General features: G+C 39.5%; 2 protein-coding genes across 7 annotated transcripts in view; one reads left to right on the forward strand and one right to left on the reverse strand.

Moving 5' to 3' along the window:
* Positions 1-15,014, reverse strand: part of sppl3 (signal peptide peptidase 3) — a 91,399-nt gene that overhangs the window by 20,116 nt on the left and 56,269 nt on the right. Inside the window, exon 1 of one of the 5 annotated variants that reach the window (XM_061800728.1) lies at positions 11,335-11,880. The exons of 3 other annotated variants lie outside the window; for them this stretch is intronic. In XM_061800728.1, coding sequence (XP_061656712.1) covers positions 11,335-11,360 — 26 coding nt within the window. In that variant the 5' untranslated portion in view covers positions 11,361-11,880. Of the gene's footprint in view, positions 1-10,992; positions 11,211-11,334; positions 11,881-15,014 lie in introns of those variants that run through there. One more of the 5 variants, XM_061800729.1, reaches the window with a different exon arrangement.
* Positions 11,881-15,014, forward strand: part of gnaz (guanine nucleotide binding protein (G protein), alpha z polypeptide) — a 44,411-nt gene continuing 41,277 nt past the window's right edge. The window contains exons 1-2 of one of the 2 annotated variants that reach the window (XM_061800732.1): positions 11,881-12,002; positions 12,630-12,737. The gene's annotated coding sequence lies outside the window, so the exon portion shown is untranslated. Of the gene's footprint in view, positions 12,003-12,497; positions 12,738-15,014 lie in introns of those variants that run through there. The other variant, XM_061800734.1, reaches the window with a different exon arrangement.

The raw sequence follows: 15,014 nt of genomic DNA on the forward strand, positions 1-15,014 counted from the left end.
CTCTCAGAATACTCCACTCCCAGTGTAGAGTTAGGATGCAGAACTGAACTTTTGAAGGTATCCTTACTGTAAGTAGTCCTTTGATTCACTGATACACAGACACACACAGGGCGAGTTTTAAGCCATGGGTTTATGGACGCAGATTGAAATCACTTCATGCGTCCCTGCTAATTTTTGTGGGCTTCAGACACAGGAGACACATCATACAACATCAATGGATTTTTTAAAAAAAAACTATTGTGATGCAAATATTTTTTCTAGTAATAGTAATTGAATTGAATAGTAATTTCTTGTAATGCATTACAAAATAATCAGTCCCATTTATGCCTTTTTCCCTGAATGTACCTCCCACTCTCACACAGCTGCCACGTGCCTGGCTAGTTTCATTCTGAAGCGTGAAATAGGAAATGCGGCTGGGACATCATTTCCTGTGTCCTCATTCATAGTGATCATACAAGGAGAGAAATACACAACACTCTGGGCTACTCCATGTGTTGTTTGATTATAATTTATCAAAACACAGGTGATAATCTTATGAGCATGTCAAAACAGGTACCTCTACTGGTCACTTAATACTACATTTCACCGTATATTACAATGCACCAACATTGCAGTAGACAATGCGATGTGACTACAACACACAAGTACTGCACATTGCAATGACGATGCTCAAACAAAATATTTTGAACTCCTAGTCTTTACACACCCTATAAAACAGGTAATCTTGTCGGGTAATCTTATAACATGGAAAATAGTCTGATGTGAGTCATCCTTGGTCGGTATGGACAAAATCGGGACACAAATAGCCCAGTTATCTTTGGGTGTAACAGACCTTAGAGGTTCCACTGAACTCTTGGTGTTAAGCAATTTTTTAGTAAAGGTATCATTTATGATCAAACTATCCAAGTGGTTCTTTTTTCAAGATCTTTTTTCTTTCAAGAATGAACACAGAAATTGGTCAGAGAAATCATTAAAACCACATTTACCAACACGGCATCAAGGAGGAACTGTACTTTAACACTAAGTAAGACCAAGGTGATTTTGAGGCCTTTTTACATTTGCATGTGGTTCTAAGAGTGTGACTGAGGACGAAAAAAGTAATCTTGCAAGAACTTTACATCACTCAGTCAATACAGAGTAATAGACAGACAGTGAATGCATATAAAAGGTGCATCTTGTAGCTTTGCGCTACCCTTACTGATAAACTTCTCGGGCATCATTTTTACCTAAAATTAAGAATGGATCCCATTGTAACTGATCATACATGCATGTAGGTCATAAGAGACACATAAAGAAGCCATTTCAAATATGAGACCAGTTAAGGTGTCATATGGGTGGAAAAAAAATGTGGTCAAACTTGGAAAATTTAAAGAGAGCATTTCAGGAAGACTGACCATCTTATCTTGTTCCTGTCAGATTCTAATGATGTCACCACAGCGGCTAGATAGACACCGAGTTTCCTCTACCATGGAGCTAATTCGTATTCTAGCACCAAACTGGTTCGTCTGAATTCTGTGCACAGATGCCCGCAGAACATGGGAGAGATAGATGAATGGAACATTTAAAAACAAAATACAATCCCGGACTGTTGGGAGTCTGGATGAAAGCCCAAGGAGTCATAAGCCCTCCTTGTCCACTGACAGACTTTTCTCCCCCTCTTCCAAATAACAATTCCAAATCCGACTCCCAACAAGCGTGACTTGACCACAAAGGGTCAGCGGGTGGCAAAGGAGTCTGCTATGGGTGTCCAGAAAAATTATAATTTGTTGCATTTCACGTAGCCCATGCACAGTGCTGTATTTAACACACTTTCAGAGTAGCTACAGGGTGGCATTGCCTTGAGACCTCCAATTGGGGATTAACATTCATCTCCATCCGTCGTCTGATCCAATTATGGATGTAATGGGCTAAATCCTCAAGGAACAGGAATGTAATTTGTGATCAACTGCAACCTTTTTGCCTCCATTCAAACACATCACCTCCCCTTCCCTGCCATTTGGATGTAACGTGTTTGTTTGTGTTTCATGTGACATTTGTACAGAAGGCTCCTCGGTTTACAACATTTGTGGCATACAATATTGAGGCTACATGACGAGCAATGAACTAGTTTACGTTTTCATTTCATTTCTTGATCTTCTCAAATATTTTCATCATGACTTTACTACTCCGTTACTGTTAATGACTAACGACGACGAGTTCTGATTTACAGACAAAATTGTGGTGTGTTGCCAAAGCAAAAACAGAACTCCATAGCGAACCAAGCATTTTCATGAAAGACGACGATGAAATGATTCCTTTGAAGGCCTTTGAAAGCTCTTAAGACGACAACCATGATGAGACCTGTGCGAGGTTTCGTTGATGAGAGTGGACAAAAATGTTAGTGAGAGTTTGTTCTGTCAGGTGGTCAAAATGGACGCTCACTGTAAGCACATTGTTAAAAAGGGAGCTGGAATTTAACAATAGAGTATTTTGTCCACACAATGTTATCAGTGCCGCTACATTTGTCACAGGAATGAAAGGATAAATTGTTTCCACGAGTGACATTAAGTATGATCTCTTCAATATTTTAAGCGTGTGGGTGTGAGTGTGTGCGTGGAGGGGTTGTGAGATAACTCATATTTAAGTTGTTTTCCCAGGGGAAGAGGTTGGCAAGACCTCACTACAAAAACTGCGCCACCTGAGTCGAACAAATGATCACATAAGTAAAGCCTGTGTTTTTTGTACATTTTGTTTTTAAATTGAACCATTTTCCCTGCTACTTCCGGTTGCGGAAAAACTTGGTCACAGTAGGGCTGAGCGATATATGGAAAAAGTAATTATCACGATTTTGATTGATATTAGAATCAATCAATTATTAAAGTTAGTGTAGAGGCCCGAGGGATGCAAAATAACAGTTTTTGTTCCACCAATAACGATGACTGATAGATTGCCATTTAGCCAAGACGATGTACGTAGATTACCAAGATATTTTTTTTAATGGTTCATATCACGGGCTTTCAACTATTTCTACCCCAAGGACTCCCAAACTGATGGAAGAAAGAACCCCATTTATGTGTATTGTATACCACTGTATTTTATAACAAAATAGTTGGTTCATATGCGTTGTTAAAAATTAATATAAAACATTAAATATTTAAAAGTGCATTACATTGATATCGTGTACGAGATGTATGCAACAATGTAAACAATGTAATATAAGAATAAAACAGTTTTTATGGTCACTATATGTCCACAAGTACAAGACAGATAGGATGTATAGATCAGTCCCGCTAAAAGTGTTGAAATGACAAGTTCAATTCCTTTTGTTTCTGTTGTATTCTGAAGACATTTGGATTTCAGATCAAAAGAAAGGTCAGAATTCCAGCTTTGATTTGATGGTATTTACATCTAGATATGTTAACGCAGGACAGAGGACCTTTTGTTTGAACCCACCCACTTTCAAATGAGCAAAACTATTGGAACATGTGACTGATGGGTGTTTCTAGTTGCTCAGATTGATGGCTCAACATCAGATAGTGCTTGTTTTGGGGTTATGGGAGAAAAGCAAACCATTTTAAAACTGAGAGAAGAGGGAATAGCAATCAGTTATTTCAGAAACACTGGGCATAGCTTACACCAGAGATTCCCAACCTTGATTGAGAAAAGACACATATTATATTTGAAAAAATCTCACAGCACACCAAGAAACAAACGTCACAATAAGTGGATACACATCAATTGTACATTTTCTGCCAACAAATTGAAGAGCATTTCTTTGCTCTGTCTGTCTTTATATGACCAAGCGAAATATATGATACATAATATGATTAAGTGAAATTTGATAATTTCCCACAGCACATTGGTTGAGAAACACTGTCCTATAAAACAAATTTGGAATGTCCTGGAATGAATGCCAAGGATAGAAGAAGCAGCTGATGACAGAAAGACTGAAAGCTGTGAAGATACACCCAAAGCCAACAGTCAGTAACATCACTGTCAATCTCCGCAGGGCAGGTGTGAAGCTATCACAAACCACTGTTGGAAGAAGAGAAATATATAGCCCATACTACAATATGCAAACCACTAGTCAGCAAAAAAGAGGTAGTGCTGATCGAGCAAGCCAGCAGATGCTGGGATACACGCTCACACATTTCCCCGCCAAACGAAGGAGGGCTATTGTGTGTTTCTATGCTAACTACATTTGTAGATTATTCATTAAAGTTAATAATAAACAAGAATCAACAATAAACTATTACAGATGATTGTCCAGTGAGCTAAAGTCTTAAACTAAGATAAATATACTGATCCGGGTTTTTCCACTTTCGAATCGATACTGATATGAATTTGAATTTTGGCTGACACCGGTCCGATCTGCGATAAGCATACTTTATTTTGTATTATCAAATATTAGAAAAGGATTGAGAGTGAAATTACGCAGAAGAATAATCAGCAACAGTATCACAAAAAAACCCGACCCATTTATTATGAAAGAATGGGTTGCATAAAGTAACAAAAAATAAGAAGATGCCACGATTGAATAAAGTTAATTAGCAATCCTTAAAAATAACTTCAATAAAATTGTATTGTTATATTGCCTGTTTTTATATGGGTACACAGTGTTTCAGTACCAATATTTTATTATTTTGAGAGAACTGCCACAACTTCAGTGCGAATTTTTGTTAGCTCATCAATGTTTTTTTCCCCATTCATTGAGTGATAGCTTTGAGCTAGCAATTTTTGTTAACAAGAACAAAACAAAGGCTTTTGTTCAATACTGTAATTCTTCTGTTTAGTTTTACAGTGAACTGACATTAAGAGTCTCAATAAACAACAAACAACTTTTACTCTGACTTCTTGCTCCAGTGGTAGCAACAATAGCGACTTGCGATCACATGGGATCAGAGTACTTTTTGGGCACTGTTGGATTAAAGTGTAAAGTGGAGAATGTAATGGACACCTTGTATAAGGGAGGTCAAAAATCAGAGAATTTAGATCCAATTCGATACTCGATATTTTGCTGACGTTCCATGGATTTGGATCTCAAAGATAGGATCAGTACAACTCTAGTTGGCACCCTTGTATCCTGTTGCTATCATTATGTTGTACCTCCATGCCATCAAGACTCTGGTGGATAGAAATCCAGGAGCGGAATGCGGAATAAACTGCTTGTATTCATCCGTCCATTTTTTTAGCCACTTCTCCTCACAAGAGTAGCGGGAGTGCTGGAGCCTATCTCAGCTAAATTCAAGGGAAAGCCAGACTACACCATGAACTGGTCGCCAGTCGAAGCTTGAATGACACTGATGAGTGCTAAAGTAGATTTTAGATCCAGTCCAATATGATACTACTTTTTTTTTTTTTTGCTGACAGAACGATTTCTGATCCCAAAAGCTGCAACGGTAGGAACCTAACTTTGATCAGACAGAATCACCTACTGTAAATTGTTAAAGTTAGTAACATCATAATTTCACAGTAAATACCTGTATTAAAAAAAACTTGGGCCGTAAATATAAAACAAATGGATAACATTAAGTACTGCAGTAGTTCAGCTTCTGCCTTCATGAGCAGTTTAACCACTACCCAAACTAGTTTGTCAGTACGCTGTCATAAATTGAGGACCTCTTGAATTATTTTGAGCAGCTAGATGCTTCCCCATGTTGTTCAATTTCTATTTCTACATACACTTTTCATTTTTTTAAATTAACAACTGACGTCCTTTGGAAGGCACATTAAAAAACAATAAGTAGTTTACTCACTGAGCTGAGGTCTGACATGATGATCGATTGAATTCCAGTTTTAGAATATTCCAAATTGCAGCACATTTGACACTGGATGTGCAATTTAATCTGAATTCCACACTAAATTTAACTCATTTTTGGCCCACGCCACATTTCATCACACACGACACACACTTCTTACATCCTTAGTGGAGTTTAGAAGAACCACAGAAATTCTGACTAGCTTCAGTAGGCCAGTGAAATATTGCTACAACGAAGCCAGATCGGGATAAATACGGTGGTGATGATGATGATGGATAACAGAGAGGCACGTTTGCCAAACGCAACAAAACGCGCACACATACAACATTTGTTCCCCTCACATACAAAATATGTAATTTAGAAAATATAGGCTTCAGCCTTGTATCACAGCCTGCAATTACAACAGCACAACTCGAGGTCCACACTTTAAAAAAAAAAAAGTCATATTTTAAAGTCATCCATAATAGTCAAATCACTTTGAAATATTTATTTAGTTCCTTTATGCAAGATTTTCCAGATTTGCACACTTCAAATGACCACGGAAAAATAGCGAAACTATACTGACAGAAAGAGTGCCTTAACATATCACAAACAATGCGTCCTCCTATTCAGACGTATGCAAGGCCACATAAATGATTGGATACATACATACATGATGAATGGGTCAGTGTGAGCAAATGCTTGTGTGAGAGGTCATAACAATACGAGACAGCACTTATGTCCTCTATGAATAGAATGTCTACTTCAAGCCAGATGTCTGCAGCTTCATGAGCTGCAAGTTAAAGACAGAAAATAAGTTCAACGCAGATGTGACTACAATTTGGGGGTACAATAGTAAAATAAAATTAAATTGGAAAAAAAAACATTCCACTTCCCCATGTCCAGTGGAATAGACTTGTCATCAACAGCCATCCTAGTTTTAAGAGAGTTTACCGTATATCATGAGAAGGGGACCAGACAAAATAGTATTTAATTCATTTTTATTATACAGAATTAAATTTTTTAAAAAACTTGAAATAATTGTCGTGATGCACTGAAATGAAAACCCAAAACTAGAGATCCAATGTTGAGAAATGAAACACAACGGAGGGATTATAAATGATAGTGAATATGTAAGCGATTTTCATAAAAGAAATGTAACACAAAGGGCTTTCCATAAATTAAAAACAATAATTCTGTATAGTGTTTAGCTTCATTTATAGCTTCAATATTAGTTATTTTACTGTATTTATTGCTTCAATCTTGTACTGGTGGACACATTTACGGCCAAATGACGCCTCTTGCATGATCTTTTTTTATTTCCTTTCGCCAGTATTGTTGTTGAAATTATGCAAAATCCCCCTTGTCGGACTAATAAAGGTTACCTTACACTCTAAATATTATCTTAACTTACTCTTAAAGTTAGAGGCCCATGTAGTAGTGATGACGTATTAATTAATTTCCGGCCCCAGTGCTTATGTACAATATGTAGTGTACAAGGTTGTTTTCAGGCCGCGGAAAAGCTATGAGTTAGCAACAATAAACAATATGTAATTTCGGCTGTTTGATTGTGGGGACAAAAGTCCTTCAGTCCCAATCTGAAAATGCACTTTTATGCTATTTTGGTAGAGCGATTCACGTCTCATAATCTTAATGGTCACACAATTATGAAAAGGCTGTTTAGAGTTAAAACCCAAACTCAAACTGCTCAGTCATAAATGTAAAGATGAATTAATTTCAGATGTTCCTCAACCTCTCGTCCAGATATTTTGTATAGCGCTTGTGCACCTACGTCATAAAATCACGTGACATCACCATATTGCCGGTCAAATTGCCATTTTTGCAAGTTAATTCCCTTGAGACGAAAGGAAAATGTCTTATAGCACGACGCCCAGAGTTTTGTCAGATACCGTTAAACATTTAGAAGGTGATAATAAATGAAGGTACATGTAAAAATTAGAGACACTTGGCAAAGAGGACCCATATTTAATGCCGAAGTTGATGTTTTCGCCGATAAGAAATTGGACTGTTCATTCGCTTCTGCTTGCCTTGGACAACTGGATCTACACATGGATCTGGTAAGTAAGTAATCGAGATTTACAAGGAAGAGTTTTAAAGTGAAGAAAAGTCTGGACGCATACAAATACTTTGTTGCTGGATCTGTTCTCAATCAGGAATAAATCCCACATCGTGATGGACCCACTCGGGATTTTTTTCAATACAAATACCAATATTTAAATAAATTATCCCTGGTTTTACACAAACTCACATTCCTTAACTATGATTGTGAAAAAAATTTAGGACAGGGAGTCGTCGTCTCCATACACGAAAGCATATTGCGCCCACACGTGAGTTTCCATAAACCTCTCTGCGACAGCCGGTTTATTTTCTTTTTTAATAATAGATATTGTTCTCAAATGAGTCAACTTGGCATTAGAAATACTTCTTGGTAATTAGAGACTGATGAGAATTATTCTTACCTGAAATGATCATTACACAGACGTGTGTATTTGGCTGGGCTCCATCCATCACGTGCATGATCTTTATACACTTCTCATTTTTTTCAATACAAATACCAATATTTAAATAAATGACCACCGGTTTTACACAAACTCACATTCATTAACTATGATCGGGAAAAACATTTAGGACAGGGAGTCGTCTCCGCCGTACACTAGTGTATTGCAACCACACGCACACCTCTAAACTGCTCTAGAACAGACGTGTTTTTTTTAAAATATGCATTGTTCTCAAATGAGTCAACTTTGCATTATAAATACTTTGTGGTAATTTGAGACTGAGAAGAATAATTCCTTTCTGAAATGAAGTGATCACTACACAGGCGTGTGTATTTGGTTGGGCACAATCCATCACATTTTATTGCCAAAATCCATCAATCTTTTCTGGTCTTTTGAGCTGGTATTCTATAGAATGATGTCTTTGAATATCATTCTCGTCTGTTGTGACGACCAACAGCACAACAAGTCTCGGCCATTGTGAATATTCTGCTCCGGTTAAATGGCTCCCACAATGTCGAGCAGCTCAGTTTGACCAGCAATATAGCACCATAAAAAAAAGGTGACGTCACGTGCACGAGCTCTATTGCACTGGTCGTCAATTAGACTTCCAGGTGAGCTGGAGCCCATCCCAGCTAATTTTGAGGTACACACTGGAATGGTCGCCAGCCAATTACAGGGCACATACGGACAGTGATTCACACTTGTGAAAAATATACTGAGCGTAAAGTCGTCAATTAATCTAACTTGCATGTTTTTCAAAGTGTGATGAAGCCGGAGTGCCCAGAGAAAACACAGACAAGAACAGGTACAACACAAGCTCCACTCAGGAGAGCCTGACCTGAGATTCTAACCAACCTTTTGACTGTGAGGCCAATGTGCCTACCACTATTTCACTACGCCGCCCTTTTCACCAGTCTCTATTTTCTAGAATATTTTGTGTAATCTTAGCACCTCATTTTTAGTGTCCATTTCATTAAGTGTTGCGACAAATCCCAAAAAAGCCTTGGCCAATAAAGCTGATTCTGAAAAGGCACACACACCAAAGAGGAATATTTAAACTCTGTGTCTTATTGTAAATGATTTTGCCAAAAGTCTGAATTGGATTACCTCAAGGGTGCATGGACTTTACCTGTTCCACTGTACAAAGGGGTCCGCTTTACAGTGGTCCCATGAGGTTACGAAGAGTACAATGAACCAATTTGCACAGTGGTGCAAAAATGTCATCAAGCGACTCAAGAAATTGCACTTAAAGTACCTATTAACTTTTTTTTAAATTTAATGAGTTTATGTATGTTCTGTGTGTTTTTTCATATTCATTTACTGTAATTGTGACTACTATTACATTACTAGTATAGGTTAATGATGGGCTACAGACTGCTCCGACTTGTGTACAATTTTGGGTTACATTGCCACCATAAGAACATTAAACTGAGGGCTCCCTGTAAGTTTTAATTACAAATAACATTTTGATGTGATATATATTTTTATCTTGATTAAAAAAAAACAACAAAAATGAGCAAATCATGTGCACTTCTCCACTAGCCAACCGATTGAGATGCTGTTTCTCTGAGTATACTATGGAAAACAAAAGAGGAATACACCTGTCAATACACTTCTAGATGAAACGTACTGGTTTGGGTAAAACACTCCATGCAGAAAGAGAGCAGGATCCACAATGAAGAAGCACCAACGCTGCTTGAATGTGTTAGGCAAGTAAACGTCACTGAAGGCAATGGCAAAAGATGAGTGTGACACATCAGTGCTGGAAGTGTATGAGTGGGACTGATGTGTGATGCTACAGCTCAAATAAGGTTCTTGTGTGCACCGGAGATGAAGACAGAAAATGAGTGATTTGTTGATATTCTGAAAATGAAAACAGCAGCATTTAATTAGATATTACATGAGCTGCTAGTGTATTGTGAATAGCGTACTGTGTCACACCATTATAAAATACTCTTTCAAGGCGATGTCACACAATTAGGTTGCGAGATCCATGGAAGAAACAATTCAAAAAGAAGTGCTTAAGGACAACTGACACATTCACAAAAACTCAGTTAAGAATTGAATTCCAAGACAAACCAAAGGTCCACAAGAAATGGAGCTTAAGTCTAAGATCGTATATTAGCTCCAGTGGTTAGCAAAACAAGGTGACTAAAAACAAAACACTTTGTTTTTCATCAGAAATTGCGTCATTACATTTGACCTATTGTATCAATTTATGCTTAATTTTCAACTGTTACGACTACACAAAGTGTCTGATGACACCAACTAGCAAAACGGCAGGTAGATTTGGATGCTTAAAAGAAAAAAAAAAAAAGGTGCTCATTTTCACACAAAATTGCTGTGACGGTAAACCGCTCATTTTATGAGGCCTCAGCAAAATGGGGTGATTTTCATTCATGGCGCGTTTTGAATGATGTCCTCATCTGAAGCGAACGTCAACATTACCACCTGCGATGTGCGGCAACCTGTCGGGTCTCAAGCGGCGTGAAAAAAACGTGTCCTGTTCGGACACGATTGCCTCTAACAGTTTGCTTTTAGTCCCCCCACAAACGGAACCATTGTTATTATGTACGGCTCGTCGCTGGCCCTCTCTCTCTCTCTCTCTCTCTCTCTCTCTCTCTCTCTCTCTCATCAGCTAACACTAATTTGTTTGCACGGCTAACTTGCCCACTAATCTGCTTAACGCTCCCTTGCAATGTCACGTCCCCCCGAGGTTAGAAAACCAACTCAGATGATATACGGAAGAATCTCACATTATTGAAGCACACGTATTCGAAGAGAGTAGATTTCCTAACCAGCTCGCTGGTTGCCTAGCTCGTTAGCTTTCGTTCACAATAGCACCAATGAGAGCGACCTAAGCCGAATTGGCGCTAGCACGGCAGCATCATTAGCCGCGGCCGGCTATCAACATTCGGCTGCTCTCAGAAATAGTAAAACGAATGACATGTTGCGCTAAAAACGAGATACTTCGCTGGGAGTAGAGAAGGCAACTTTGACGTCAAAGGGCTTCCCTTCATGAATCGCACTTGCCAATGGCAACTGAAGAAGCTACACGGCTAATGCTAGCTGGTAGCACGGTGCCCGTGGGCACTCACCAAGACGAGTAGCCTTGCTCCGCCATCTCGCCGACAACAGTGGGACTGGCTCCGCTACTGTCGCTCACACGGATTCGGGTCCCCCGGCGGCGGCCCGCTGGGACCTCGGTCAAGTGGGGTGTGCGGGTGTTGGAGGGGTGGGGGGGGGGGTGCTCTTTCGGCGTTCCCCCCTAGTCCGTCGCCCTAGTGGCTACTTGTCGGTGATAACTTGGTGATGCATCCCGACAGCAGCTAGCCGAGCCGCTAGCCGAATATCGTGCACTTGAAACGGCTCCGACAAGGGGGGGGTTGCTGTGGTTAGGTGGACGAGACAAAAGCACCACCCGAAACATCAACACAAACGTTGTTTACGCTGGTCGCTTTTTCCGCTGCCGTCCGTCAACCCCCCCCCTCCCCCCAGCCGAGAAGGGTCGGTCTCCAGCGATGCTACACCCACTGTAAATCCATATTGAACGCGACGGTGCCTGGATAATTTCGGCTTGTTCCTTAAGTCTGCAGCTCTCGCTGTTATGGAAGACGTCGTTCGGCTTTGTTGTCTATAGCGAGAGTGGCGGGGGCGCGCACACTCGCCCTGCCGCGCGTGCACACGGGAAGGGCTTTGCATGTAGGACGAGCACTGGAACGCTTTTGTGCAGCCGAAAGCCTCACAAACTTACAACGTCGCACAGGTTTCAACGCGTCCAGATTTCGATCATTTTGATAGTTATTTTGGAAAGAGCGATGCGCTACTTTACCACACACACACACACACACACACACACACACACACACACACACACATATATATATATATATATATACAGGTCTAAATATTTATTTGAGTAAGAATATAAAAGTACTCCATAAAAAAAAACCTAATCATGTAAAGAATAACTTGTGAGTAAGTTCAGAATTTTAAATCAGAGCATGACCACTGAATAAACATACTCACACACACATATCCAACCATCCATTATCTGAGCCACTTATCCTCACAAGGGTCGCAGGAGTGCTGGAGCCTATCCCAGCTTTCGGGTAGGAGGGTGAGAACTGGTCACCAGCCAATCGCATGCCACACACACACAAACACAAATATTTACTTGTGTAAGAGTACAAAACACTCCATGACAAAAAATACTCAAATAACTTGTAACTTCATTTTTTTTTAACCAGAGCACGAGCATCAAATAAAATAAACACACACGCACACACAAATATTATTAAAGGATTAGTTTGTGTATCCATGCTATGTATTCAGACATATGTAATACATTCCATACAAATATGGTTCTAACTTGTATTTCTTTATATTTTAGATAACCCAAAGAATGCATTTGAATAAAGAGCAGCGAGTTGAAATCATCCTGATGGCCAGTTCAGTAAGCAGTCCTATAGTTGCAAGCGCATTTAACAGAAAACATGGGGTGAGTATCACACACACTGTGGCAAAACCTGTCAGGTTTATAAAAAAAAACAAAAAAAAAAACGGAAGTGTTTTAGATCAAGCAAGATGTGGTTGAAAATGTACAGTCAGCACATTATAAAAGCAACAGACCATAAAATTTACATCAAGAAACGTATAGACACACACACCACACTTCTTGCATTAAAATAGCTGGGATTGGCTCCAGGACTCCCACGACCCCTGTGATGATAATTGGCACAGATAATGGATTGATGAGTTAAATACATTGAAACTTTAAAGTAAAACCTTTATTTCCATGGGAGACTCTTCATCAGACGCTGTTTTATACAGCGTGTAATGACTACTGTGGCTTTCCAAAACAAAACGTCCCTGTTAGGGCTTAGCAGAGGCAAATTGAGACTCTTCCCTGGGTGGAGATTGCATTGGGGTTTAGAAAGAGGTCAACGGGATTCCCTCAATAACCAACGAGTTTGGGGATTACAGAAATCTGCAAAGATCTGTTTTTCTTCCAGATTATGCTCAATCTGTCCTCGGAAACAGAGTCATGTCCATTCAGCAGACAATCAAACTGAATTAACATGAAGGGCTAAGAATATCACCATCTTTCCCTATATTGGCACAACAGTCCTTTGCGACGCAAAACTCCTGTTACTTGATGGAGGTTGAAACACTGGTATTGCTATCCAGTGATGGAAATAGGTCAGATTTTTACCCACATATTTTTAACCAGGCTTGGGACAAGTAGTAATTGCTTATTGGGGCACTGACCGGAATTTAAAGAGACTTCTTCTGCATGAAAGGCAGAAGTATATGCCACTATAGACGAAATGTAGGAAATTAACATGCACATCTCACCCAAATTCCATTCAGATAGGCCTGAGCTGACGGATGGATGGCTACTTAATGTGACACTTACTGCAGTTAGGAATAAGCAATGCCAAGCTGTGTTTTCACATATGACCACAGGATGTCAGTCTTTGCATTTCAAGCAACACAAGCGGCAACAAGCAAGGCACAAACTGAACCCCCCCCCAAAAAAAAAATGTAATGCAGTGATTAATGCTAATAATTCATCCATTTTCTTATCCCCACAAGGATCACGGGAGTGCTTGGAGCCTATCCCAGCCGGCATACAGCCTGAACCAGTTGCCAGCCAATTGCAGGGCACAAGGAGACAGGCAACAGCCGTACTCACAATCACACCTAGTGGCATTTTAGAGTCTCCAATTCATGGATGTTTTTGGGATGTGGGAGGAAACACACACAGGCACGGGGAGAACATGCAAACTTCACACACACAGGGCTGGGATTTGAGCCCGGTGCTCAGATCTGTGAGGCTAATGTGCTAACCAGTTTGCCCACTGTGCCGCCCCATGCTTATAATTATTCCAATTTTTTAAAATCTAAATTAATTAAGTTTATGGGGACAGTTTTATTCTGGTGAAGATTATTTCCATGATTTCCTATGGCAAATTTCCATTTGACAGTATTCACTCATAAATGTCTGTGCATGTAGATTCCCAATCATCCAGGTCATGGTAATCCACAAAGGTTGAGTGAACACGCCTTGATTTTTCTTTTTTAATCCTTAATCCAAAAGGCTTTTTAAATTCCAACAATTTAGTTGTGTAGTGTCCCTATTCATGCCTCAGAGGGTGTGTTCAATAACCACAGCGCGCATCAATAGCCTATACTGTAGACCACCCCCGACGAATGTGAAGCAAACCAAAGGTTCTGTTGCTATGTGCTGCTTGAACTACAGCATATTAAAAACAAACATCGCTCACGCAAGCTCACAGATGAGTTTACAATCGTATGCGAAGATGAAGTTAACATTTTACTGCCCTGATGCGCCAACATTGTGTGTAGAGGTTGAGGAGCAAAAATCCTATTAATCAGATTAAATAAATATTTTTATTTGGCTATTATTTTTTAAATATAATATTTTACATTGTCAGGTAAAATAGTCCCTTTTTAATTCAAGATGACAACTGATGCGATGAAATGGAATTATTCTTCAGGGGCAGCAGAGGGAGACTGCGCTTCCTGAAAAGGAAGCTTTAAAAACAAAACAAAAAAAACTACTTTACTCCTGGATTAAAATATAATGGAATTATTTAACATGTGACCATCGTGTACTTGATAAGTCATGCACACCTCAGGAATGTGGTTGTACATCTTCTTAGACTTGCATGTGATGTTTGGTGCATGTGATGGCGTTCCCAGTATTACAACTAACAGATACTCCAAATTCAGGTCAGAACGATATTATCAC

The sequence above is a fragment of the Syngnathoides biaculeatus genome, chromosome 17 (assembly GCF_019802595.1).
Source record: "Syngnathoides biaculeatus isolate LvHL_M chromosome 17, ASM1980259v1, whole genome shotgun sequence".
Classification (NCBI taxonomy): Eukaryota; Metazoa; Chordata; class Actinopteri; order Syngnathiformes; family Syngnathidae; genus Syngnathoides; species Syngnathoides biaculeatus.